Below are 27,846 nucleotides of genomic sequence, written 5' to 3' on the forward strand. Positions count from 1 at the left end.
AGCAGATTTAGACCTAATGGACCAAAAAGGATTGGTGCATCTTTGGATCCTTAAAGTCTTTTTAGGGATGCAGCACCATTCTTCTGAAAGTTATTCCCTTATTTGGTTTTTAGGCTACGTTAATTATAGCTCCCAAAAATGGATTCCAATTGGATTTGGATCTATTAGAAGGCATAGCATATATTTTCATTGCTATGCAGATGACACCCAGCTTTATCTGTCCATGAAGCCAGATGACAGAGACTAGTTCAGGGGTAGGCAACACCAGGCCTCGAGTGCCGGTGTCCTGCAGGTTTTAGATCTCACCCTGGGTCAACACACCTTACTCAGATGATTAGTTCATTACCAGACCCCTGGAGAACTTCAAGACATGTTGAGGAGGTAATTTAGCCATTTGAATCAGCTGTGTTGGATCAAGGAGACATCTAAAACCTGCAGGACACCGGCACTCGAGGCCTGGAGTTGCCTACCCCTGGACTAATTAATTAAACTGCAAGAATGTCTTGAAGACTTAAAGAACTGGATGACCTCTGATGTCCCATCTGACTGTTGGGGTTTTCTCTATATTATTGTAGGATCTTTATCTTACAACATAAGGTAAAGATCCTCATATTTAGGCAGCTGTTGTTGTAATTTGGTGCTATATAAAATTCAGTAATAGAAATTCAGTTGAGCTGAACTAACCATACTATATTATTCACATAATTTTCATCCTGATCTAACCCAGCGGTCCCCAACCCCTGGGCCACGGACCGGTACCGATCCGTGAGTCGTTTGGTAACAGTCCAAGAGAGTTGAGGCTCGGGTGTGAAATTTATGGTTTTCAGGGTTTTTATTGTTAACTCTGTTTCCCTGGGACTTTTCCTGTGTTATAGTTGCGTGTCTTATTTTGAAAGAAATGTTTACACGTTACCACAGTGACCATAGAGCATTAGGGGCCGAAAGGAGGTTGTTACTCTCAATGTTGTTGGCACATTTCAGGAGGACGCTGCTAATAAAGTTAGACAATTACACAGTGAATTTGTGTTTATTATTATATTTACAAAATACGGTCGTATCATTTGATTTTGTTGTATTTATCCGCGACGCCTTAAAGGTCCGTGAAAATATTGTCTGACATTAAACCGGTCTGTGGCGCAAAAGAGGTTGAGGACCGCTGATTTAACTATTCAAACACCCCACCCCTATCCCCACCTCACAGTAGGGTCCAAATTTCAAGGAGTTTTCTTGAATTTTGTTGTAGTTTTCAATTCTGAACTTGAAACACAATATGGTTTTCAGGTATTTAGGACTGCCAAAGTGCATTATTTAATAATAATTTTCAGTATTTGTCATTTCAAAACTGCCCCCTTATTCAGGGGAAAATGTCATATTTCTTGGATTAAACAACACTGAATTTCACATCATTTCTCTACCCATGCCTATTAAAGCGCTTGACTCTATATATCAGGTTTCATCCACAGTTATTCATTTCTCATCTGTTGGGAGTTAATTAAGACACCTCATCATTAATTGATCCTGATATGCAAATCATTCACAGGAAAAGTAATTTCCTTTTTGATTGCTAACTGCCTTGGCTTCTAATCAATGTTTTACTTTGCATTCGCTCGTGTGAAAGAGTTGCTTCTGCAAATGCTACGCCGAGTGCAGCAGGTGACAATGTGTTACATCAATAAGCAACGATCCTCTTTTGAGTTTGTTTATCTCTCTTCGAGTCTACTTATGTTCAACTGTGGACGTATATTGAGTCTCAATACACTGTGACATAGGAAAAATCACAGCCTATCGATATGTACTTCATCTGTTTGTTTATTTGTGTTTTGTAATATTAATAGAAACCTTTCATTTGTTTTAATAATGACAAAATAAGTCATTATTTTGGGAGAAAAATAGTCTACAAATTTCCTTTTAATGAATGATATTATGATTTGAGTTGTTATGCCGTTTATTCATTTGTAGCAGACGTAGTCTAGCATCACTGAACAGCTGAACATGTGAGCAGCTGAAGTGGTGTTTTTGTTCCAAAACAAATAAGGTTTTAAAGCCAGAAATAAGCAGCTGGCAAGGCCCCAGCCCTGCAGATACATTATGGTCATTTTATTCGATCAGACATTAAATATCTTAGTTATTGCGCCTTTAAGCAATGAAGGCTTTATGAATATGTATGCACTGTGGCATGTTAATTACACCCAGGTCAAATATCATTTGCATAATATTAGTGTTTCAGAGGACTGACGTAGTTGGATTAGGGGTTTTCGGAATCATAACAGTTTTTCTAGTGTCAGATAAGTTGGCGATAAAGAATTAATTATTTTTCAGATTTCACCAGTGCACTCTCCTAATAATTTAGGCTACTAATTTTTTTGAAGGTCAAATGCCAGACAAAGATGTCAAATGTCTGTCAGCTTTAAGTGCAATGCAGGTATTACTAGTTATTTTTCAGTTTATATGAATAAGATCAGTCAGGCCAGATCTTTGGGATATAACACGGATATCTAAAAACCTACTTATACAGACAATTTAAGTGCACGGTAATAATGTTTTTTTTTTTTATCCCTTTTGCAAAAAAGGTATTTTTTTCCGTTTTCCATCATCATTATCTTGGAGCTGCTTGCCTTTTTCTACATGGTAAGCTCATGAAGGGTGAGGTTTGCCTAACAATGGAGAAACAAGAACTCTGCAAAGGTTATCACACCCCTGTGTTACATCTGCTTGATCAGTGGGGTCACCATGCAAGAAAGGAAGCAGCAAATGAAAAATTAAAGACGATTTCAATTTGTGACAGGGAAAACCCTTTGATAACCGGATATGTGGCTGGATAAACAGACTGACGGATGAACTGATGAATAATACACTAACAGACTTTATGAGTGGGATTGATTCCTTCTCAGATCAATACTTCTCATACTTACCTTGATGTGAAAGTGCAGGTATTGCCATTGTGAATCAGAGCACATCACAGCCATCTCTAGGGAACTCCGCTCTTCAGCTTAAAAAAGCAGCCGAAATATTCAGCATTAGTTCTGCTCAAAGCTACTGAATGTCACTGGTTCTCCCTTCCCCAGTCGGCTTGCAACAGACACGCGTGCACACGTACGCATACTCCTGTGTTTGCATACTAATTTCTTTGTGCTAAACACCTTTCCATCATTCCTCTGATGAAATCTCTAGGCGACGAGATGCACAGTTGTTTGAATTGTTTGTTTGGAGTTTGTTATTCACTTGTTAATGAAACACAAAGGCACACAGCATCTTGAAGTGAAGAGTGGCATGCTGTTATACTCAGTCTGTAACCCAGAATAGGAACATCAAAACTGCAAAATCTCCAATGACAGCTTATCACTTTGAAAGACGAATGAGGACTGAAATTCTGCAAAGAAGTAAACGGAATAATTTTTCACACCAATTTTAAAAAGAATATTTACTTAGCCACTCAGCTGGCACTGGCAGTTATTCTGTCGGATCATCAGTTCAGCACTATAGCCTAGACTACCATATCGCAACATCTTATTTGAACAAGAAGTTCAGTGAAATTATATGACCATTAATGAGTGTGACCGGTGTCTGCAATGCTGACTTCAAGAATTGAATAGAGTTTTGTAATGACTTTGGTGATACCCTGTTTTTATCATAATGTGGCATGAAAATGGGGTGAGGAATTCTCATTGAGTGGACTGAATGAATGTAGCCTTAGCTCTGCTGTCTAATCACACCTCAGCCTCTCTTGGCTATTCACTGTGGTTGCAAAAGAGTTGTTGTGTATTAACTAAGTTTTCAGAGTGTTTTTGTCAATCCCTTTTTGTCAGTTCAATACGGTTTTATTTATATAGCACCAAATCACAATACTTGCCTCAATACACTTTATATTGTGAGATAAAGACCCCGCAATAATGTGTTGCATTCCTTGCTGATGCTTTGCTTTGTTTGATGGTGATTTTGGACTGATTTTATCTGGGTAGACCCCCAGTTTCACCTGCTGCTGCTTTAAGACTCCAGGACTCATGTTGAAGTATCCTAACTGAAGCCTGAGTTGTCTCTGGTGCAGCTACTGGAGTGTGAATGTTAGACATAGAAAAAGAAAATTACTTGTATAAACAAGGTTTTGAGTGATTGAGTAAGATTTGATGTAAGAAAGCACTTTGAGGACTCAAATTGAGTAGAAAGTGCTACATAAGGACCTGTCCATTTGCTATTCATTTCAACCTGTTAAACTGAGTTTTTAAATTTGATTTGTTTACCCGGGAAAACCAGGAAGAGTGTTTGAGTTTGAACTTTTTATCCCTTCCTTAGAGAGGCAGAGTGCCTCAGGTTGCTGAGAGGCTAGGCATCTTTGTTGAGGTCACCTCCCCACACATGTGAGTGACAGCACAAGTGGGACACCATTTTATTTGCACTGAAGCACAGATGGAGCCAGGTTTTTGTATGTGAGTGCAATCCCAAAATAGTGCTGACAGCTGTGGTTAGATTTGCGGGTGATTTATAAAAGTCGTGCTATTTTTTAAACACAGGCACAGTCAGTTCATTTCAATATGAAACGCCCGTTATGCCAAGAGCCAATTAAGACATGATATTTTGCTTCAGTTAAAGGGAAAGTGCAATTTGTCAATTGTAATCAGGAAAGCATATAAATATAAGTCATTACGTGTATGTTGAATTAAGGCATACGGAGGCAGCCTGGCAGAGAGAGTCATAATGGAAACAGACTTTAGTAACTGACAGGCTCAAGTGCAGGACTGTAAGTCATGTGATTTAGTAACATGCAAAACGTTAGTAAATCTGACTCATGGTTGGTAGCAGCCTTGAGCATTCCTCAGTATAGACTGCCTCTTCAAGTGGCCTCTGTCTCTGTATGAGTGGGAAAGGGTGCACACAGGTAGACTACATCTTATGCAGAAGGTGCAATGTGAAAAAGACAGGAGACTGCAAAAAGAATGTAGTTAGGTAGCATCAGATCCTCGTCTACAGGTTAACTTAGGAAATGAAAAGTTTATTCAAGCGAAGGCAGAGGCAAAGATTAAATAGTAGAAGTTGGTAGGGGTTGAGATAGGCTCCAGGTGGTAGGGAAGTGTTGCCAGATGACTGGGAAAGTACAGCTGAAGCAGTGAGTTAAATTGCCAGGAAGGTGTGTAGTCTATATTTTGGAAAGAGAAAAGAGGACGAGGAGACTTGACGAAGAAGAAATGAAGAAGGCAGACAGAATTACTTGGAGGCTAGCAAAGACTGGGGTCAAAGGAAAAGGCTTATAGTGAGTTTTAAATATGGCTAGATTGTAAAGAAGGAGAATGGGACTTATTTTGATTGACTAGGCCAGGGGTCAGCAACCTTTAACACCCAAAGAGCCATTTGGACCCGTTTTCCACGCAAAAGAAAACACTGGAGCTGCAAATACTTTTTGACATCTAAAATGAAGATAACACTGTATATATTGTTTTTTACCTTTATGCTTTGTGTGAACAACTAAGGTGTGTTGCTTATGAAATCCATGAAGTGCTACAGAGAAAATTACATTTTATTTATGTAATTAACACATTTTGAACTCTTAAAGAAATATAACAAAAGGAAAGAAGCCCAGCTGAACTAAAATGATCCATGTAGCAAACAAAAACTGTTGTGAGCCGTCACCCTTATATCACCTTTGGGCTTTTGGATCCTTGGCCTGGCTTTTAAAAAAATAATTGGAAAAAAGCACTATGCTGCTAAAAACAGAAAAATAGATATTTGCCAAATTCTGCCTAAATATGTATTTTACCTGGTTAATGTGTGTGGCAGGGCGTGGTCTGCTGCGCCGCTGCAGGGGAGGAGGACGCACCTGAGCGGCACCCGCAATCACGCCTCGCCGCCTTAACGTCTGCGCTATCTATGCTGTTGTGTTGGTATGTGTCGGGCTGTGAGCTAAAAAGCTACAGCCGGCTGTATGAGTACAGCAACCGTGTGTGAAAATCGTGTTCATGCAAACATCGTCAGGTGTGCCATGATATGTTTACAATGGGACTTCTGCTCCTGAACCTCTGCGCACAGCGTCTGCAAATCGGGGCTGTACGAAGTGACTTTCATCTTTACGCAGGACTGTAAGCTGTCATCTGTGAGGCGTGAGCGGTGTTTGTTTTTAACATAGTTCACGGTGGAGAATAGCTGCTGACATAATGTGGATCCGAAGATCCATAATTGGCCTACCTGGGGTTGAAAGTTTCAATAAATGCACGGCGTTTCAATGGGTACACCGGCTTCCGCGAGTGAGACGCTTATTTTGAGCGATGAAAAAATAATAGAATATAATTTTATTTTTATATTTCAATATCACAATAATCTTCCAATTTAGAACTACTAGTTAAAAAAGAACTAACATAAATAAAATACAGCTAAATACTTTTCCCAAACCACGTGGAGCCGCACTATAAGGACTAAAGAGCCGCATGCGGTTCCGGAGCCGCAGGTTGCCGACCCCTGGGCTAGGCAGAAAAATCAAGCTGGAAAAGATGCGCAGCAGGTTAGGGTAATTAAAGATACAGATGGAAATCTCCTAACAAGTGATGAGTGTGTGTGCTACAAAGACAGGAGGAGTACTCTAAGGAGTTCATGAATGAGGAAAATTAGATAAAGGGGGACAGATGGAAGAAAGTTACTGAATCAGGAAGTGCAGAGAATTAGAAAAGATGCGAAGGACATAAAGGCACCTGCGAACAGGCTGAAGATTCAAAAGGTCGTTGGTCCAGATTACATACAAATGGGAGATATGGAAATGTCTCTTCTCTTTTTGCTCTTGACGAAGGCGGTTGCACTTTTCTCCTCTCCTCGTCCTCCTCTCCCTTAACTTCCCTGCTTAGCCTCTTGTGTCTTTGTCTAGTCTCGTGTTTTTTGTATTACTTTTCCCTGGAACACTCTCTCACAGTCTGTTCTCTAAAACCTAAAAGAGGAATTATGGATTTGATCAACTAGTCCCTGAATGCAATTGACACCCTTTTCTCAACGAGAAGTCTGGGCTCGGGTGAGCCTGAGTGCTGAAGATATCTACCTATTCGGAACCATGGTAACAGTGTTCTTGCTGATCGGAGCTGGCTTGGCCCTGACTTATCGAAGAATTAAGAAAGCAGAACCGGCTGTTCAAACCCCAAGGCTGCCCGCTGGGATTGAAACGATGGGACGAGGCGTGAGTTTCTCAAAATGGGCTCATTGAGGGCAGCATGGTTAAGATCTTGGAGAAGCTTACGGCTGCCGGGAATACTCAGAATAAGACCTCTGAGTGCAAACTGGATTACATCTGGAGGGGCTCGCTCGGAATAACACCTCTGAGCGTAAATTGGATCACATCTTGGAGAAGCTCACTGCGTTCGTGAGTTCTCAGAACCGTCTCTTTGAGCACAAGAATGACAACATCACAGAGCGTAAGTTTGATAACATCATGGAGAAGCTCACGGCTCTCCAATGGGAGATTGAGAGACCAGTGTGGACTGTTAGAACAGCTTTGAAATTCCCATGAGTTGTTCGCACTAAAGAAAAAACCACCATCATAATGCGGCTATCCCTTCGGCACCAGCTGTCGTCTCAAGGCTGGAGCTGAACAAAAACACCCTGATACGTTTTTAGACCGTTCCTCCCATTCTATGCAAGGCCACCTGGGTTGGCTGGAAGACTGTTTACTGTCTTAGCCTGGCAGGGCAAAGGACACTGTCTCAGCTGAACTCTGGACATACACACACACAGACACACAGACATATATATATATATATACACACATGCAGATGAGTGTGCAGATGTACACTCATCCCCCCCTCCCCCTCCAAACGCCTTCAACGCTTAGTTTTTTTTCTGTTCTCCCTATTGGAGCTCAGTCTGGGGGGAGTTTTTTTTCTCCTTATCTTTCCTCATGTGGTGCATTTTCCATTTTTATACCTCTCTGACCTGTCTTCCCCATGTGATGTTTTTGTGTAATGTATGTATGGCTGGAGGGTAAGATGGCGCCGCCATTGCATGCAATAGGTCGGCAGCCTTAACATGAAATTTCCCCTTGTGGGACTAATAAAGGTATCTTATCTGTCTAGGAGAGAGGGCAACAGACATTTATGTGAGAGGCTACTTGAGGAATGGGGAAGTGTTCTATTACTGATTTTCAAGAACAATTGCTACCTGCAAAGCTGTAGCAACTAGAGAGGGTTCATGCTGACAAGCCATACCATCAAGATGTAAGAAAGAGTTGTTGAAGCTAGGTTACAAAGACAGGAGACTATTGGTGAGCAGCAGTATTTTTCATGCTGAAAAAGAACAATACAGATGCAATGCTTACTTTGAGAGTGCTGATGGAGAATTACAGCTGCACTAACGCTCTAAAGAAAGCATATGTTGGTTTGCCAGGACTGGCACTGTGGTACTGCTTGAGAAAGTCAAGTGTGGCAGAGAAGTATGTGAGAGTGGTGCAGGACATGATGTATGCAGCAGGAGTGACAGATGGGTTCAAAGTGGGGGTTGAATTACATCAAGGATCATCTCTGAGCCCTTTCCTATTTGCAATCTGTGATGGATAGGTTGAAAGATGAGACCAGGCAGGAGTTTCTATGTGTGATGATGTTTGCAGACGACATTGTGATCTGTAGTGAGATTTGGCAGCAGGTGGATGAGAGCCTGGAAGCATGGAGGTATGAGCTGGAGAGAAGAGGAATGAAAGCTAGCAGAAGCAAGACAAAATATGTGTCTGAATGAGGAGACAGGTGTAATGGTGTGGAGATAATGAAGGTAGGATTTTAAGAACCTGGGGTCAATCAATGAACAATGCACAAAAGAGGTGATGAAGACAGGCAGGCTGGTGTGGATGGAGAGAGTGTTGGTGATTTGTGACAGTAATGCAAAATAAAATAAAAATGTAAAAATAAAAAAATAGATCAATTTCAAATAAATCAATTATTTGTTGAAAAGGCAACATTTGAGGCAATTTAGGAAGAACTAGAGCTTGAAAAACATTGAGTCATTAAAATCCACCTGGAGAAACTTTTGATGGGCTGCAGGGAGGGATAACTTTTCATTCTCAGTCAGTTATAACTACCTATTACTTTTTTTGCTGAACAGAATAGAGTTGTACAGTTTGCAGTACTGCTGAATGATGAAAGGTGATTGATTTTTTTTTGTATTCGGGGGTAATTTGAAATGCTTTTATCATACAGTGGCTGCTAAAGTGGCAGCTGTGATTAGGCTCCACTCTACAGCATCATACAATGTTCACTTAGCAATCAAAGTCTCCTGTCTTTGTCTGATGCTTTTTTCTCTTTCTTTCATTTATTTCTACAAATGCAAGCTAGTGCAGGGCAACTGGGCAAGTTTCTGACTTTCTTATTTGTCATTTACCACAACAACAGCCTCATATTATTTGTAATACCCATTGTTTTGCATTAGGAGTCAGTATTTAGAGTATCATATTTCAGTATGTTTTAGTATTTTTGCCAATAGTTTGATTGGTGAACTTGAAATAAGGTAATGTTTGTATTATTATTTATTGTTTTATTATTATTTTTATTTATTCATTTTAGACATTTTTCATTTTAGATTAGTTAATTTTTTATTGTTATACATAGCAACTAGCACGTTTTTGATGAGAAGGTTTTAAACGCAGCAAGGCAGCAATAGCGGGTAACAGCATAACTCCAGCTCTGGTGTCTACCTCATGCTTCCTTACCTGTTTTTTTCTTGTGCAGGCTTTAATTATCTGGTCCCACCTGGTCTGGTCCCACCTGCGCAATCTTGTCTGCTGATTGGTTCCCAGTGTTCTGCCACCTAACTGGGGATTGGCCTTTTGTCTCATTATTAGAGCAGGCTAAGCAACAGCATTATAATAAAATTATGCACTAGTATATGATGAGCTTTCTCCGATGGGTTCCCTCTCCCTCCCTCCCAGCTTTCCTCTCCCTTAGCGACAGGGTGAGGACTTTGGCCATCCGGGAGGGGCTCAGAGTAGACCCATGACTCCTCTACATCAAAGGGAGCCAGTTGAGGTGGGTGTGACAAGGATGCCTCCTGGGTGCTTCCTGGGTGTTCTGGGCATGTCTCATCAGAGGAGACCCCGGGTCAGATCCAGGACAGGCTGGAGAACTATGTCTCTAAGCTAGCCTGGGGAACACCAAGGTGTTCCCCAGATAAGCTAGAGGACGTGGCTAAGGAGCTGGGTCTAGACTGGGTCTAGAGAGTATTTTAAATTCAGGGAATTTAAAATAGAAAGTAGCTCGTCCACAGAAGGACTGGTAGCTCCCCTTACGATAAGGGTTCAGATCGCGCGAACAGGTGTGAAATGTGTGTGTTTAGTTAGTTTGTTTGTTTGCTTGTTTTAATCAATTTTAAATCATGCTTTTTATTTGTTTTTGTTTCTAATGTCTCTGTAAAGCACTTTGAATCACCTTGTTGTTGAATTATGCTATACAAATAAATTTGCCTTGCCTTGCCTAAGGAGAGGGAGATCTGGGCTTCTCTGCTTGGGCTGCTGCCCCCGCAACCCGGCCCTAAATAAACAGAAGAAAATGGATGGATGGATGGATGGATATAATGCCATTAAAAGATCTAAAGGAAAGCAACACGATGGAAGATAATTAAGGACACAGCAAGTGACAAATATCCAAAACCAACATTAAATCCAAAATAATCTGGCTTGTGTCAAACTGTGACACTATGCATGAAATGTGCTTGGCAGACAAAGGTGTAACTTCAACTTTGAAATGAAAAATGCGTCAATTAAAGGCCTCATTAAAATACAATATGAGAATAAGCATGACCAATATCAAAATGTGCATTCACTTGACCAGCCCCTCTTATTTAACTTAATATGACTGGCTGTTGTCGTTCAACATAATCCAGAACATCCAACATTTTTGATTTATAAGGCCTTTGCATCTCTATAGCATGAGGGAATTAGATATTCCTTTGTTTGGTTGACTTCAGTGGCAGACTCCATGAACAGATCATGTTACACACACATTGTGGTTGACCTTGCACGTGCTGCCATGCCTGGAGGGGAGCTCCTCATTCTTATGCCAGTAGACATTATACCAAGGTGGGGGTGAAGCTGAAGTCTGCTATGCTGGAAATCAAAGGCAGCAAAAGTCAAATGTATAAGCCATTTATATATCATGACCTGGATGACTGAGAACCTACACTGACAGACTATTGATTTATAATGTCCATACAATCGCACAACATATAAGATTGTTGCAACGTCTTGGTTTACCTGTCAGTCTGAAGCAGAAAGAAAGAAACAGATGATGATTTCATCTATTTTTGTGTTAAGTTTTTAAAAACACGAGTCCATTAGAGTGTCTTTTAGTAAAGGTCTTACAGCAGCACTGACATTTCCTGACAGCAGATAAGGCATTGCCCCCATAAAGCTGTGCTTGTTCTTGGAGTCGATTTCCGCTGTATTTGCAGTACTGTCTCCCTTCACCACAAGGATGCTGGCCAATTAAAATCTCAAAATCTGTGTTATTCAGCACAACCAAATGGCTGTTGACTGCTGTGCAGGAGCCTACAGCGTGGAGGACGGAACTTCCTATGAAAAGTTTAGCGGGTTGGCTTCCAGATGGTAGACAGATCTGCTTAATGCACCATAGGGGATGGTGAGCACACTGCTGCAATAAAATTAGACTAGTCACATAGTACACTTTCTAGGCATTACAAGGAAAATGTTATTTCTATTTTATATGTAAAAAAAATGAATGAAGATGTCTGAACTATAACTGAACTGATAAATAATTTTAGGTGGTGTCTGGTGGTTGGGAGGGGGGCGGGGGTTGTTAAAGAAGAAGCAAGCATCAGAAAATCGATAAACATACTAGAGTAATAGACTGTATGTTAAAGATGGACACAGCTTTCAAGTCTAAAAAGTTAAACTAGTCAGTAGACGTCTATTGAAAATGTCTATCGGCTCTCTTCACCGAAGACCTCAGTAAACACTACAAATCAAAATTATATAAACAACACACAACAGTATAGCAATCTATGTGGAGGAGCATCAGTTTGAATCTAAGAAGTGCTCCTTATAAAACTGCAGGTCTACCATGTAAGGCAGGGGTGGGCAATTCCAGGGCTCGAGGGCCGGTGTCCTGCAGGTTTTAGATCTCACCTTGGGTCAACACACCTGAATCACATGATTAGTTTGTTACCAGGCCTCTGGAGAACTTCAGGACATGTTAGGGAGCTAATTTAGCCATTTAAATCAGCTGTGTTGGTTCAAGGACACATCTAAAACCTGCAGGGACACCGGCCCTCGAGGCCTGGAGTTGCCCACCCCTGATGTAAGGGGATGGGACCTCGCTAACCAGTGGGTAACATCATGTTACCTAAGTGCATAATTAGTGTATCTAATTATGGACTTACATACTTGCACTTGCTGTTTTGGATGTATATATTCAGAGTGAGTGCAGATGTTGCACTTGAAATGGTCAAAAGTTGAGTATGGAATCCTTTCATAGCATAGAGAAAATGTCTTTGTTTATATAAAACTCTTGTGGAACAAATGGTAAGCATTTCAAATGTTCTTTTTATGAATTTATACGTTATGATAAATAGATTAACAAGTTTGGTTTGCTACTTAAGTTTTTTACAATTGCAATTTTTTGCAATTGTTTCGCATTTATGTTTTGTTTGTTTTTTTATTTCGTGTCATGTTGTCTTTAAGTCATTTGTAATTTTCATTGATATGCAGCCAGTGGTTTCACAAATTGTAAATGTTTGAAAAATGCCACAGCTGGCATGACAAACACTGTAAATGCTGCAATGGTCATTCCCTGTATTTGCTAAACTTGCTGATTTCAATGTGAGACAACACAGCCCTCTAGAAATTCATGTGCAATACTAGTACACAGACACAGAGGTGTTGTAACTAAAATACTAACAAATTGAGTGTGATCCTGCTGATATGCATTGTGGATGTACTGCATTTATAATTTTGTGGGCAAGTTCAATTGAGTTTACTTTTCATTTTATGTTCATGTTGTCGAGGAGGTGAGACATTGTGCTGTGCCAGGTCCAGAGGCAGAGGGGCAGGTGGGTGATGACAGAGACGGGTGCACAGACACCATGAACAGAGAAAAGGAGCCAAGACTTGCCAAGCATACACAGACACCAGCAAGCCCCCAAATGACACAACATATGGAGTACGACTCAACAATCCCTCCACCCTTCTCCACCCGCCATCATCGCAGCGTCTTTTCCTGCCACACAGCAGCTCTGTGAAAAACAGGCACTGACACTGCGACTGGAAGTGGAGAATTTGAATATTTTGCAACAATGGCAACAGCGTTAGGCAAGTCCTCCAAAGACATGTTAAATCAGATCCTGATTCATACAGAGAGAAGCTCTGCTGAAAACATTTAATTTTGTATAATAAGTGAATCAGTGAAGCTTGTTATTAATAATATTTTTCCCTGCAGTTTCAGACAAGGTGAGGTGCCATCATAAGAAGACAGAGGGTATGAATGAATAGCAGAAAGTGAGTGTTATAAGATTTATTTGTGATGTTTATGTCTCGGTGTAATCAATACAGTCAATGTGCTGTCCTCTACAGCAGCTGCCCACCTCTCAATAATGAGGCCTAGGCCAATTACTGTCCAGATGACTATCCACTCATTCATTAAAGGCACACTCCTTGTCTGCAAGCCAAAAAGGAAACAGTACAGGGAGGGCATGACCTTGACTTATGATTACTCCACTTTTATCAAGGCAGAACCCCCCCCCCAAACTTTCTGGAGCCTTTCTTTGTCATAGAAACAGGTTATCTGGTTTTCAATAATTCAGAGATAAACATGATCATGGCATGGAAGCAATCGTGTATATCAGCTATCACAGCCCAAGAGCTCTTTGTCTTTTTCAGTTGTCCCCCTTCCTTTCTGGGCTTATTTTTCCCTTCCCCGTCTCCTTCTCCAACCATCACAGTTCTACTTAGTGCAACTCCACTGTAAAAGCCTTTACCACCAACCGCACCAGCAGAATATCTATGACTGCAGGACACATCCAGTTGTGCAGTGTGCAGCGCTGGCGCTAACAGCAGGCTTTACACCCGCAGTCATTCAGCTGATTCACATGCTGTCACAATTATGAAGTGCTTGAAGCTGAACCAGGTCAAGTAACTTCTTTCCTGCTGGCTGCCTCTCAGGAGCACATAGCTGCTTCTGCAGAACAAAACAACATATTCAACCCCAGATTTTCACAGAAAGTAAGTAAGTAAGTAAGTGTATATTTCTGGCATCCTCAGTTGGCTGCTGATGCATTCAGTGACAGCATTATGACCAACTCTATGTACATTTATATGTGCTTCATCACTGGTGGGTATTTTTCAGCAAGAGAAATACTTGTCACCATCTGTCATCTCCCACAAACACATGGACAAAATGGCTTATGGTGGTTACAGCGAGAATAAGAAAACAGAACAGTTTTAATAATTTCATTATATAGACCTTGATTCCCCTACAGTTTATAGGCTGCGTTAGTTATTCAGGGCTCGAGACATGTATATTTATATGTGTAAACTAGCATACCAAGTGAGCTTAGTTAAAGGTCCAATAAATGTACTATAAACCGGGAAGGCATGGTATTGCAAGACTGCATTGATCATTAAGCATTCATATATGATTTTGTGCAACAGAAGCATTAATTATTTAATGTAAAATCTCAGCAATTTCTCTGAATTAAAAGTATTTCTGCATTGCAGTCATCACGAATAATGAGTTATTAATTATGTTCGTGTCCTGTTCATGAACAGTAGAATGTTGATGTTGCATCTTGGATGTGTTTAGCTTGTTTGGAGAGTGAGAACCGTGGATTCATCCTTACTGTTTTACTCTCTTTAACCTGAAAACCAAGCGTTGGTTGGCCTGTTTAGAACCAGGAATACTGTAACTAATTATTGCCTGACTCTGCGGCCATCATAGTGGGATAGTTTAGGACAAGACTATGCAAAGTAGAATCCACAGCAGTGAAATAAAGACTGACAGGTGACTATCCCCAATGCAGACCACCATATGCATGCTGAAATCAGCCGCAAGTTTGTTTGGAAAATCACAAGCAATATTTGCTGAGTGCTCCCATTTTTGTAATTGGTGTATAATTTAAAGGCGCCATGGTAGTGGTGTCATTAGTATTTTTACTTTAGGCCTTACAGCATCTTCTCGTTGCATTTTTCTCATTTTAGAAAGCCTGAAGAGAGGCACAGATTGCATGCAACAGTCGATGTTCAGTTAGTTAAAAGATGAAAAAAGCCAGGCCCCGATAAAGCCAAAATTAATCAAATCGCAGGCTCAGCATGCGTGGTGAAGGCAAGTCTCTATAATGAATGTTGTATGAACAGGAGATGGATTGGAGGGCTTGCTAATTTAGTAACGTAGAAACTAATGGCTTGCTTCCTCTTGTATACTCTGCCATTTCTGTGGTTGCCTCTCTCAGCAGTGTATATTTTGACCATTACTTTTTTGAGGAAACTGTCGGTCTCTGTGTGTGCATGCGTGTGTGTGTGTCCCTCCTCTTCTTTCCCTCGCTCCCTCTGCTGATTGCTATTCGTGTTTCAGAGGCAGCCTGAACCCTAGAGCTCAAAGAGTTCAGTATCGACAGTTGTCCACAGTAGTGAGAAAACGAATGAGGAGGCAGTAAGAAAAGAGTACGAGAAGGAGGAGAAGCCAGGAATTCATTAAAACAGTTACTGTGTTAATAAATACCAGTTTACGTTTCTAACAAAGGCTCATGTAAATTTACATAAAGGTTGATCGAGTGCATCCATCTGGAACGTGAAGTTTCTGTAACAAAAGAAGTAGCTGCCTCGATCACACTATTTTAGGCTGCAGTTCTCACCTCGAGCCTTTATGACATTCAAACTTATATAATTTCTCTCAGACAATATGTGTACATCTGTGTTTTTGCATGCCATCTTACACCCTCAAGCTTAAATAGCGTGCCGCTTCTTCCTTACTCCGCTGGCTACCCACCTGCAACATACATATGTAAATGTCCATTTAAAAGGGATTTATACCTTTTTTGTTAGAAATAACAAAAAAATACTTTGATATTAATGCATGTACACTGCCTTCAGCTGTTTTTATCTGCAAGAATTTTCAGTGTAACGCTAACACATTATAATGAAATGTAATTCCAGACTACCGGTTCTCATGTGGTCTCCAACTTCAGATTCGAGGTTGAATTCTTTGAGATATAAACAAACAAATGCTCAAAACCATATTAAAGATTACAAGGTTGCATATATTCTCACTATTTATCTCTCGCTCAACTCGTACATGCGAACATGCCAACACACACACACACACACACGTATACGCCTACTTACGACCACTGGAATATACACCCTGGCAAATACTGTTTGCTGATATGCGGATTGGGTTTAAGAGCGGAACAGTGAGCATTTCAATCTAAACAGTAAACACTCTTAATTGGATTGTGTGCTTATGTGCTTTGATGTGAATCCTCTAAGGACTGTATATTATTAGGCCTAATTGATTCTGATACATATTTACATGAGTTTAGAAAATTACCCCCCCAAATATAAATGAAAAAATAAATAAATAAAGCGAGTGGCTTCATCATGAGTCTAATGGCCACCATTTGGTTGACACTACCATTACTGAAACATTGTGTTATTGAGGTGCACTGCAGACTTCCAGATTCTTACAAATTTGGCCCAATGAAGGCGATGGGAGCCAAGCAAGAGGGCTCACCATCACCCTAAGGCTGAGAGGTAGAGCGCTGAACTTCTTTTGCTAGCCTTGAATACTGTCACCTGCCTCCAGAGGGTGTGAGTCAGGCAAGCCAACCTTTTTCTCTACATATAAGTATTTAAAGTCCCCAAAAATGTCAGCCAACACAAGGCCAATGCAGTCACTTTGCTGATGGGTAAGACACCAACACCACAGTGTGTATGTGGTCTGTGAGCGCTACAGAAATCCAAAAGTCAGACAGCAAAGTTCAAGACCACTCTAGCCCATACTTAACACTAGACAGATGGCGTTCCAAATGCAGGAGCAGAGGATTAGGTCTGGAGGTTGATTGAAGGTTTGTGCCACTTTTTGGCACTGTTCTCCTCCGGGTGACACCGTGGTGGAGGAAATAACACGAGCTCCTTGACCAAGCGGGCATTCACATCTTTGGTTTCACATCACCTGCAATTTGAATTCCATTACTTGCCATGCCACACTTCAAATAAAGCTCGGTCCTATTAATTACCAAAGTATGGGTTCAGGGTAAAGGTGAACGTGCAATTACAGAATTAAATCAAGGCCCTGTTTAGCTTGTCAGTCCTGACAGAAATAATTTGGGTGAATTATTAAATGCTTCCACCGCTCTCAGCTGCTTCATTGCCACCTCAGAAATATCAAGCAGCGAGAATCCACCCTCTGCTCTTTCTTCTCTAAAATAAAACTGTTAATTGTGCTTATTTTAAAGCACGATTAATAGATTAAGAACTGTTACTGTTGTATGTAAACGTCTTTGTGCCGTCGATGTTTTCTGAACCTTTTAATGAACGAGGTCAAGTTTAATGAGATCATTCTTAATCAGTGGTGGTACAGTGATCTTGCAGACATTGTATTTAATTATCATTCTTTTAGGTCCAGTGAATTAGAAGTTTTAATTAGCTACTGTTCAGATAATATTAAGTTCCGAGGTTATGCTATAATTAGCATACTGGGCTTGCAAAAACAGTCAAACTTACACAACAACGAATTTTATTCCAATCCAAACTTCTCCTGCTGTGTGTGTGAATAGAATTGTACCAGCTGTGGTGTCAGTTTGACCCGCACTCCTTTTTTAAATGTGTGTTTCTCTTTCCTTAAATGTAAAAAAATCCAAATGTCTTGTTTTGTAGAGTTCTGCTGCAAGCAAGCATTTTAACTAATTTTCTATAATGAAGCAATTTGCCAGTGGCTGACTAGATTCAATGGCTGAGTTTTGGTCTCTATGACAACCAGCTGTCTGTAATTAGCAAATCAAGCCAGGGTGAGGCTTTAGGCAGTCCGAGTGGCTACAAAAGAAGTCAAGTGGCAAGTGTTCCAGTAATTGTGCTGTCATGAAGTTTATGCTGAAATAACTGCAGGAATGAGTTTTCTTCTCGTGGGTTTTCTCAGGTATTTAAAGCTTAAGGTTTTCTGTGGTTAAAAAACAATTATAGCTTCTCAGTGCTGTGCTATTTGGCTTACTGATTTTTTATTTATTTATTTATTTTGTGTGTGTGTGTGTGGGGGGGGGTGTGGGTGTGTGTGTTTTTTTTTTGTTTTGTTTTTTTTCTAGCACTGTTGTGCTCCACTCTGTGTCAGCTGGTGGTGCATATTGTGCTAAAACAGCAAGAGGTATGTAGTGCACTTCAATGGATGCTGCTACTTTAAAAAAATATATAATTACCAATTAGTGGGTATATTTGACATTTCACAACAATGAACCGGCAAACAGGTTTGTTTTGTCTTTGTTTGTCTGTGCTGTAGCCCGTGCAGCTGCCTTGGGTTTGGATTATCCTGGAGTACATGGAGCGCCTGAACTCTCTGGACCAGCTTACCATGGAATCCCCCCTCACCCTTACAATCATGAATGGTTTGAGACTGTACCAAACATGGCCACCCCTCAACAAAATTGGCCAACTTTTCATAACGTGAGGCATAGACAAGCTAACCTAGGAACATCTGACAGATTTCTAATGACCCACGGCACTTACGGACCAGTTCAAAATGAATACACAACAAAGCCAGAGCACGGCTTTCCCAGAGGACAGTCGGTCAGTAACCGCGGTTCCAGTTTTAAAGGGGTCAAGCGTGTTGCACTACCAACACGAGCTGATGCCCCTAGCCAGTTTGACCTTGTGAATAGGGATCCTCAAGGTCACTTGGTTGTCTATGGTGAACATGACCTTGTTGTTGATGAGTCCGTCCCAAATAGACAGGGCATTTTTCACCATGCACTCCCCCTGCCCCAAAGCTGGGGTCATGGTGCTTACCAGAGAGCTCGAACTGTACATGGCTTCGGAAGAAAAGGGCCTGTCCTTGGTTCAAATCACTTTAAGAAAGTCCATGGAGCAGCAATGACTAGTTGGGGTCCTCCTATGTTTGGTAGTTGGAGATACAAATTTCCTGGCCTCAATGCTAAACAGTTTGTTCAAGGTACCCCAACCCCCTTGGTGGTCTGAAAGACATGAAACCAGATCCCGTTAGACTTATTCAAATGAAAGGGTCTGACATTAAAGGCCCTGGCATATAGCTCTGCTGTCTTGTCAGATGGTGTTCCTGTGACTTCTTTTTTTTTTTTTTTTTTCTTCTTTTTTTTTTTTCTTTTTTTAAGTTAACAGGCAGGCTTTTTGTGCAGGGTGAGAAGTGAGTCTACAATCTTAGTTTCACTGGAGACAAAGGGGAGGGATGTCCCTCCTACACTTATCTGTGTACAAGCACCTATATTGTGTGTGTGGTTTTTTTTTTTTCACGTGTAACTCCAAAATGAGTGATATTACACATTCTCTACTGAATATAAAATTTGTAAAATGGTTATGATTCTCTGCTTTTTTCTTTTTTTTTTTTTTTTTTTTTTTTAAAAAACACTCTCCCACCTCATAAATGACTCACTGGGGCCTGGATGCTACCACAGTGCCATCTGTTGGTTCCAATGGGTAGAGAGCCTTTGGCTCACATTGTTGTACACAGGTGCTGCTTAATGGAGGGTCAGCCTTTGACAAATCCCATAATCTGTTTACAATCTGTTGTTTGCAAGTACTAGTAGAGGCTATGCTAATTTTTTTCAAATAGCCTTGGCATTTCAGTGATGGCATGTTGCACTACTGGTCTGGAGTTTCCAATTAGATAATTCAGACCGTGCAAATTGGTATCACTCATTTTATAAAACAAAACTTTTTTTTTTTCTCACCAATGCAGAACATTGTCAGGAAATGCTGAAAGTTTGTGTGAAATGGTACACTGACCCATAAATCACTCAAGAGCCTAAGAGTGGGTTATGCGCACTAATCTTGAATGTGAAGAGGGAAACTGATGACGGAACAAAAATAAACCAATTAGCTGTTTGGGATAAGCAGGAAGGAAATCAATCACGGGAGGGTGGAAAAAAGAATTCAATAGCTGCAGTGAGTTTGAACCCCACCTGGCAACCTCACATGTGTTTATGTTGGGCTAAATTCAGCGAACAAGTGAAGACCCTTTCAAAATATATTTTGCAAGACAGGGAAAGGAAGGACAAACTTGTCTTTAGTCACTGATGGCTACATTAAAAGTGCCGCAATCCTGTGATCATTTGCCTTCTTAACCTTGATCAATAGCTTAATGACCCTTTTTACAGCTTCGAGGAGGGAAAGGAGGAGGCAGGGGGATTTACTATGTTTAAGCATGTGGAGAGCAGTAAGGACCCATCACCAGGAGCTCACTGCTGCTAACAAAGAAATCTAGCTTTCCAAATCTTATGACATCAGAGCTTCTTGCATGCAACACAGTTTCACTTGACTTTTGTAACGATTAACACAAGCTCTTGTTTTAATTAAACATGCCAAATTAAGGCACTTTTAGTTGCTTTAGTTGGTGACATTCTATTACTTTTCATTCTTAAATATTCCAGTAAATCATTGTCACAAATTTCAGTTGTTGTTTTTGTTTTGTTTTTAAACTTAATAATTTTGCTGCTGTGTTGTGAAGAGTTGAGGCTTCAGGCAGACTTAAGTCAGCACCTCATTGATAGTCTCAAACGCAGCTAAATAGGCTCTTACTGCAGGGCCATTAAATCAAAATATATTTCACACATTTTGTTTTGTATACACGGTGTAATTATTCGCACTATTAATTTCACACACTCGTACATTCCACTTCTTACTGACTTGACCACTATTGTGTACCAAGATTTGTCTGCGACCTAGGCTAGACCAGGCTTGCTGGGCTCTTTATCATGTCTGTTAGAGAAAGCATTTCTGCTTGCCTGAAAAATGTGTAAACACTAAGGCACTGCATTTTCCCTTAGCATCCTAAACAGTGCCTACAAAATGGAAATGAATAACTCAAGAACTTTTCAACAGGGTAACGGTATACAGTGTATGAAATCACCTGTCTGTAATTAATAGCTCGTGCATAAATTGAGGATACTGCAACTCTGCAACAAGCCTTCACTATATAAACCAGGGGTGGGCAACTCTAAGCCCCGAGTGCCAGTGTCCTGCAGGTTTTAGATGTGTCCTTGATCCAACACAGCTTTTTCAAATGGCTAAATGACCTTCTCAACATGTTTTGAAGTTCTCCAGAGGCTTGGTAATAAACTAATCGTTTGATTCAGGTGTGTTCAGGGTGATGTCTAAAACCTGCAGGACACCAGCACTCGAGGCCTGGATTTGCCCACCCCTAATATAAACCATCCCACAGCCACCAATCCACCAAATGCAATTTTTATTTATTTTTTTAATAAACTAAATTATATCACTTTGTGATGAAGATCGCTCATTTCAGGACCCAAGATCTGAAGTGATAGTTTAAAATATTTCGGTGGGCATTTTTGCCATGTGGGGAGGACGCACAGCAAAGGGCCCTGGGTTGGAGCAAAACCAACCTCTCTGTATTGAACCTTTGTTTTATACTTCTATTATATCAAGCAGTGAGATAAATATATATTTGATTTTTTTTTTTTTTTTTTTTAAAAACATTATTACTCAACATGTATTTACTGATATTGTAACCGCTAGGTTTTAACAGTCCTTTTTTTTCCATAATCACCTCTTGAAGCCTCCAATTTATGCTCAGCCTGCAGTGAATATGAGCTAAATGAACAGTCTTTAAAGAAAGTTGTAAAAACCAGCTGAGCCTAGGAAATTAATCTGAGGAATCACCAGACAACTAAAATAAAGAAACCTTTGTGTTACATTCAGTGTAGGTCAGTCTTTTTGAATTTGCTGTCTTTCAATTAAAAGAAAAAAAAAAATATTTTCTTTAGCCACTGAAAACTGTTCCACTGAAAAAGTCTATTTCATTTCAATTAATTTTTATTTATATAGCACCATTTCACAACAGTCACCTCAAGGCGCTTTATAATGTATATAGAAAATCCCAGCAATCCCCTAGGAGCAAGGACTTGTGACAGTGGAAATGGGAAAACTCCCCTTTAACAGCAAGAAACCTTAAGTAGAGCCAGGCTCAGGGAGGGAGGGCCATATGCTGTGACCGGTTGGGGGTGAGGGAAGGAGAAGAAAGCAAAGAAAGATGGGACAAGAGGCAGAGTTTAAAAATTATTAATGATATCATGCCGTGTATAGCTGATAGCTGAAGACTCTGTCTCGCATTCTGCGTTTAAAAACTCAAGGAACAAAAAGCAAGCCTGCAGTCTGAGACAAGTCCTTTGTTGGGACAATATGGTGCTGTTTATGTTTTAAAAGATATGATGAGGCCTGACTTTTCAAGACTTTTATGTGAGAAAACACATTTTAAATGCAATTCTAGATTTAACAGAGAGCCAATGAAGAAAAGTTAATGTGGGTGGTCTTTCTTTCTAGTCTGTGTCAGTACAGTCAATATTTGCTACAGTGTTTTGGATTAACAGAAGGCTTTTTAAAGAACTTTTTAGAGCAGGCCTATAATGAATCGCAGTAGAAAATGCATGAGCTAACTTTTCAGCATTACTTGCTCACGGGATCTTTCTAATTTTAGTAATATAGCTCTGATGGGGGGGGGGAATAGAAGTAGTCCTACATATTTGTTTAATGTGTGGGTTGGAAAAATGACTTCAAGATTCCTCACAGTGTTGCTTGAGGCTGAGATAATGCCATCCAGATTATCTAGTATCTGGTCAGACACCATTTACTAATAATTTTAGATTAGAGGAAAATAACTTTAGTTTTTGTCTACATTTAGAAATAGGAAGTCAGAGGGCATCCAGAACTTTGTGTTTAAGCCCTGCTTGTCATGTATTTGATTTGTATCAAATGGCTTCATAGATAAATAAAGCTAGGTATCTTATTATAAAAATGAAAATGTATATAGTGTAGGAAAGAAATAATGGTGGGGAAAGGTGTTGGTCCCAGCACAGAACCCTGTGGAACTCCATAAATAACCTTTGAGTGGAAAAGCTCTTGGCAGCTAATATTCTCCCACACATTCTTATATCAAAGAGCCAAAAAAGGGTGGGAGGAGCCTTACAATCTTAAAATATTTCAAATGTATTTTTTTACTACTTTATTTTGCCTTTTAAGTTCCACCGCAGGTTTATCGCAGTTTTCCAGGTTACCCAGTCCAGAGTGTGTTCCACTGCATGTTGTGACACACACCTCTTTTAAAGCAATGCTGACTGTCTTCCGTTACAAAGGCTCAGTTAATAAGAGCGTGTATGTGCTGTGTGTTTTGAAATGTGTGTATTTCCTTCTCGTGTTTCTTCCCCTCCTCTTGTTGTCCCACGCAAGGCTCTCGCTGAGCTCACTATAGCCTGCCAGCACAACTGACCTGTGGTAAGGGGGAAATCAATAGTCAATTCCATTTTGCAGCCAGCGTGTGACAGGTACTAGATAGGAGTGGATTGGGTGCATGTAAGGAGCAGGAGCGAGAGTTGGAGCTTGTCTGACCCTCTCCTTTCTCTGTCTTTCTCTCCCTTTCCCTCCCTCACACACAGTGGCTCACAGGCTCACTCAACCAACCCGCAAGGTCGACACAGCAGTGTAGTGCCAGAGGCCACGCTCAATAGTGTAACACAACTCGGGGGTGTATACACACATTAAACACTGTCAATGGTGAATGTGGTTGTGCTCATAAGTGAACTTGTATGACAAGCACCATGAATGTGCAGAAACATATTATGAACTTATTATGAAAATTTAGTTACTGACAGTTTTTGTTTTTAATTGTTGTTGTCACACATTTTGTGCAAGTAAAGCCGTTCACACAAATTGCATTAAACTAAGACAGTGATCACACTATTTGTTCCCAAGCATGTTTAATCTCCAAAGTTCGTTTGGTTCGTTTGACTGGTGTGGTTGCTGTGTACTATTTCTGGTCAAGGTTTAGTGTTCTGCACCCTGGTGCACTTCACACTCGTGAAGTATGTAGGAAGTCCTGCGCTTCCTCAATGATGGTGCTCTTTGTAAAAACTGCTTTATTAAGTCATTTACACATCTATAAGGGATGTGATAGAGCAGAGTGTCACCGTTTCCAAAACTGCTCCGATTATACCACAAAGTGCAAAATCAGGAACCTGATTGTCCACAATAATATAATGTTTCCAAAGCAAGTTAGTCTCAGGATTGTTTCCAACTACTCTCTTTTGGCTATCAATACCATCATTGTGTTTTATCTCCAAAGACCAGGGACAATGAAAGGCAGCTATGCCTAGTGTGAGTATGCCTAAAGAATATCTGGGGCCAGATAGCACAATGGGAACGCAGGTTTGCCGGGAAATGGTCGGTGGCAGTCTTGTTCAGGCATAGACCAAGGCGACTGTGCCACCCTAAGTGCACTCACAGATATAATCAAACTGACAGACTTACAGAGATTTATATTAGGTATAGAATACACAACCACATAAATCCTACCTGCCAAATCTGCTTTTAATTGTGTAGCAAAGCAAGCTGAACTCAAGTCATGCTAGCAAAAAATAATCGATAAAACTGTAAATTGGACAGGGATAATGAACAATTTAGGAAGCATGTAGGATAAGGTCTTGTCAGGTCTCTCTTTGGTTTATTTAGTTCAACTTAATACATCTATTTTTTTCTACTCATTTGAAATGTAATTATTTATTAAAATATTGCAAATATGGTAAACATGCCTGTGTAATATTAGGATAGCATTGAATAGCACTGAAATATCAGGAAGCATTATCACTGTGAACATGCAAGTACACTGGCATTAGCATTTCATTTAAGTTGAGTCTCAGAGCAACAACATGGCTGTTATATTTTTTTAACACAAAGATATATTTTTTTGAATGCCCATCCTTTTATTATTTGCATTAGTTTTTTCCAGTTCCATTAGTTCTTTCAGCCTCTTCTTCAAAGAATGACGTGTGTTCTGCTTTTCTGGAGGTTTATATTTTAATAATTTGAAGCTCTGGTACAATTATACAAATGGACTGGAGGTAGATCACTTTGAAATATAATTTATAATAGGCTCTTTAAATAAATAATTAGAAAGAACATATTATGGACTTTTTATTCCCAGTGTTGTGATTCAGTTCAAAAGCATACAAAAATGTGGGACACAAAACAGGCAGGTGCAAGAGCAACCAAAATGAGCTTTAATAACAGAATCAGGTACAAAGAACACAAACACGCATCTGTCTCTTTCTAGCTATATCTCTATATATTGAGAGGAAGAGATGGAAATCACAACACAAACCAATAAGCTGGGAAATAAAAAGCTACGGGGAAAGAAACAACAGCAGGACAAGACACAGACTTAAAAGAAGTGGTAAGTAGAAGTTAAGGTTGACTAATTTAACACATGTGAAACAAAAAGGGTAGGCTGAGAATCAAAAAGAAAGAAAAATTAAAAGTAGGAAGTAAAACCAAAAGCTACCAGACAAATAAATAACACAATGAAACAATAAACAGCCCCCCACAGACTTCAAACCATCATGCAGACTTTTGCTTTAAAATCTACAAATACTAGTGGTATCATTGAAAATGAAAAAATTACAGTCAACAAAAATATAAATAGATTTTTTCCTATTATAGACAGATAGATAGAGATATCTTTTGCTAGTCTCATAAACATTTTTGACCAGTCCTATGCAGTCTATAAAATAAATAAATAAATCAGTATATTGACAAATGCAAAAGTAAATGTAAAGACTGTTACCCAAATATTTCCTATTTTTACTTTTAACACATGAGGAGATGTGTCATGGTGGAGCAGCAAATGATAAAAAATGAAGAGGAACAAATCCAGTGAGTGGATGATGGCCATTCATTCCTAACAACAAAAACTGGCACCCGATTCTCATCGGTGAAGAGAATCGGGTGCCAGTAGTGGACCTGCCAGTTTCTTAACTAAAGGATGTTGGACCCTGTTGGTCAGACATGTAAACATAGGTGATCCAGTGGAGATAATTTTGCCACTGTATGTCCTGTGTCGCACAAAGGAGCAGATGTTGTTCCTGGAGATGGATTGATGGCCTTTTAAAGCTCCTTTCCACTTTCCTTTTGTAACGCCATGTGTCCTAGTACCTCAAATACACACTTAAGACTGCTCTGAGCTGTGTCTGCTCAGAGACACAGCAAACATTATTCTAATGGCTTGTATTGATGTGGCATCCTAGAGGAACTACCTGTGAAACCTAAATGGGCTGCAGGTACCAGATCATGCTACCAGTAGTGACAAGACACAACTGGTAATGGGGTGACAGGGCTTTTTTGCGCAAGACAACAGTCTAGCCGCTGCAAGGTACAGGCATAGGCAAAGCTGTGAAAGGAAGCTACTGGATGCAGAAAAATGACATCGACTGACAGCACACCAGCGAAGGCAGCTGCAGGGGGGTGGCTGCAAGATGTCCCCAGTCTGCTACCAGACCCCCACTGGAAGATGAACTGGTTTAGTGGGCAACTATGAGCAGTGATGCCAGCTGACAACCCTGCAGTTGACCTGATCACCGGTGGAGATGCAACAGGCTAAAAAGCCGAAGCAGGAAACATCACCTCACCTGGACAATGAACTTGTTTACATAGAACATCTGCAAAACTACACAAGCACACTTGTATGTTGAAGCTACAGAAGATGAAAAAAAATCTAATTATTATTTAATCTAATTATCTAATTATTCTAGAATTCCAACTCCAAGAATGACTGTTTTTTTTTTTAAGTTTGTTGTTTCAATGTACAGTAAAAAAAAATTCAATATTTGAATTTACTTTTATTTTTGTTTTCTTGCATGTACTTCTCATTTGAAATCCCCTTGCAACACTTTCTGGGGTTCCAGACCTGTGCTTAGACCAAGCCTTTCCAAAACCCTCAGTTTCTTCTTTCAGAGGTTCACTTCCCATTCAACTTTAATTTTGGCCATATTGCCTCACTTTATTGTAAGTCAGTTATTGATCAAATGCAGAATTCATTATTGAGTACGTGAGCGTGAGCTTCCAAGTCAGCAAAGCAGTCCACCATGGTGTTGTATGTTCACTGGCAAATGGTAGTTTTGGTGTGCCATCAGTAAATAGGTTGTTAAGTTTAATGAAACAAAACTGTAATAATTTTGCCAACGAAAATCTTAATCGGTGCAATCAGTATTTTACATAACTGGTGGTAAAGAATGCTGAATTCGACTTATCAGGCTGAGTGCAGTAGTGGAATATCACTCTTGTAACAGAGGGCAATATTCAGTATTTCAGTATACACGCTTAGCACAATTACAGCAGTTGTGACTGCAGTTCACTATAGTATTTCACTGTATAGAAGCAGACAGATATGAGATGATGTTTACAGCAGTGTCTAATTTGGGTTAGTCGAATTTTTAATGCGAATGAGAATCTAAGGAGGAGACGGCAATCTGTTAAGCATAGGACAAAAACCGTAATCAAACCTAGCAAAGCTTCATCAGTTCCACTTGGCTTTGGGGCACTCGGCTAATTTTACCGCTCACTGAAACATAGCGTGTAATACCCAGTGGATGGCAAACGCTTCGTTCATTATTGCTGATTAGGGGAAAAAAAGATCAAGCAAAATATGTCAACTCATGATAACCAGTTAATGTGTTTTTAATTAATGCCTGCTTTTCTTTTCTCCAGGTTGATTCCTACCCTAAAACCTACCAGTGCGTGGATTTAATTCCTCCTCCAGCGGCTTCTTGATTAACAGTTAGCTTCCATTATGCTTTTGAGGGCACGAGAGTGACCGTGCAGAGATGCGGCTGTTAGATTAAAAGTGGAGTGGGTGAGCTTGC

At 40.1% G+C, this 27,846-nt stretch overlaps 1 protein-coding gene across 1 annotated transcript; it reads left to right on the forward strand.

The window, feature by feature from the left end:
• The first annotated feature begins 17,966 nt into the window (after nt 1-17,966).
• On the forward strand, nt 17,967-20,637 carry LOC120732621. The gene is made up of 3 exons (XM_040030353.1): nt 17,967-18,092; nt 18,256-18,314; nt 18,447-20,637. Exons 1-3 carry the CDS (start codon nt 18,064-18,066, stop codon nt 19,139-19,141), a joined length of 783 nt encoding a protein of 260 aa, XP_039886287.1. The 5' UTR covers nt 17,967-18,063; the 3' UTR covers nt 19,142-20,637.
• The last annotated feature ends 7,209 nt before the right edge of the window (nt 20,638-27,846 follow it).

This window comes from Simochromis diagramma, unplaced genomic scaffold (assembly GCF_900408965.1).
Source record: "Simochromis diagramma unplaced genomic scaffold, fSimDia1.1 OVJJ01000361.1, whole genome shotgun sequence".
NCBI lineage: Eukaryota > Metazoa > Chordata > Actinopteri > Cichliformes > Cichlidae > Simochromis > Simochromis diagramma.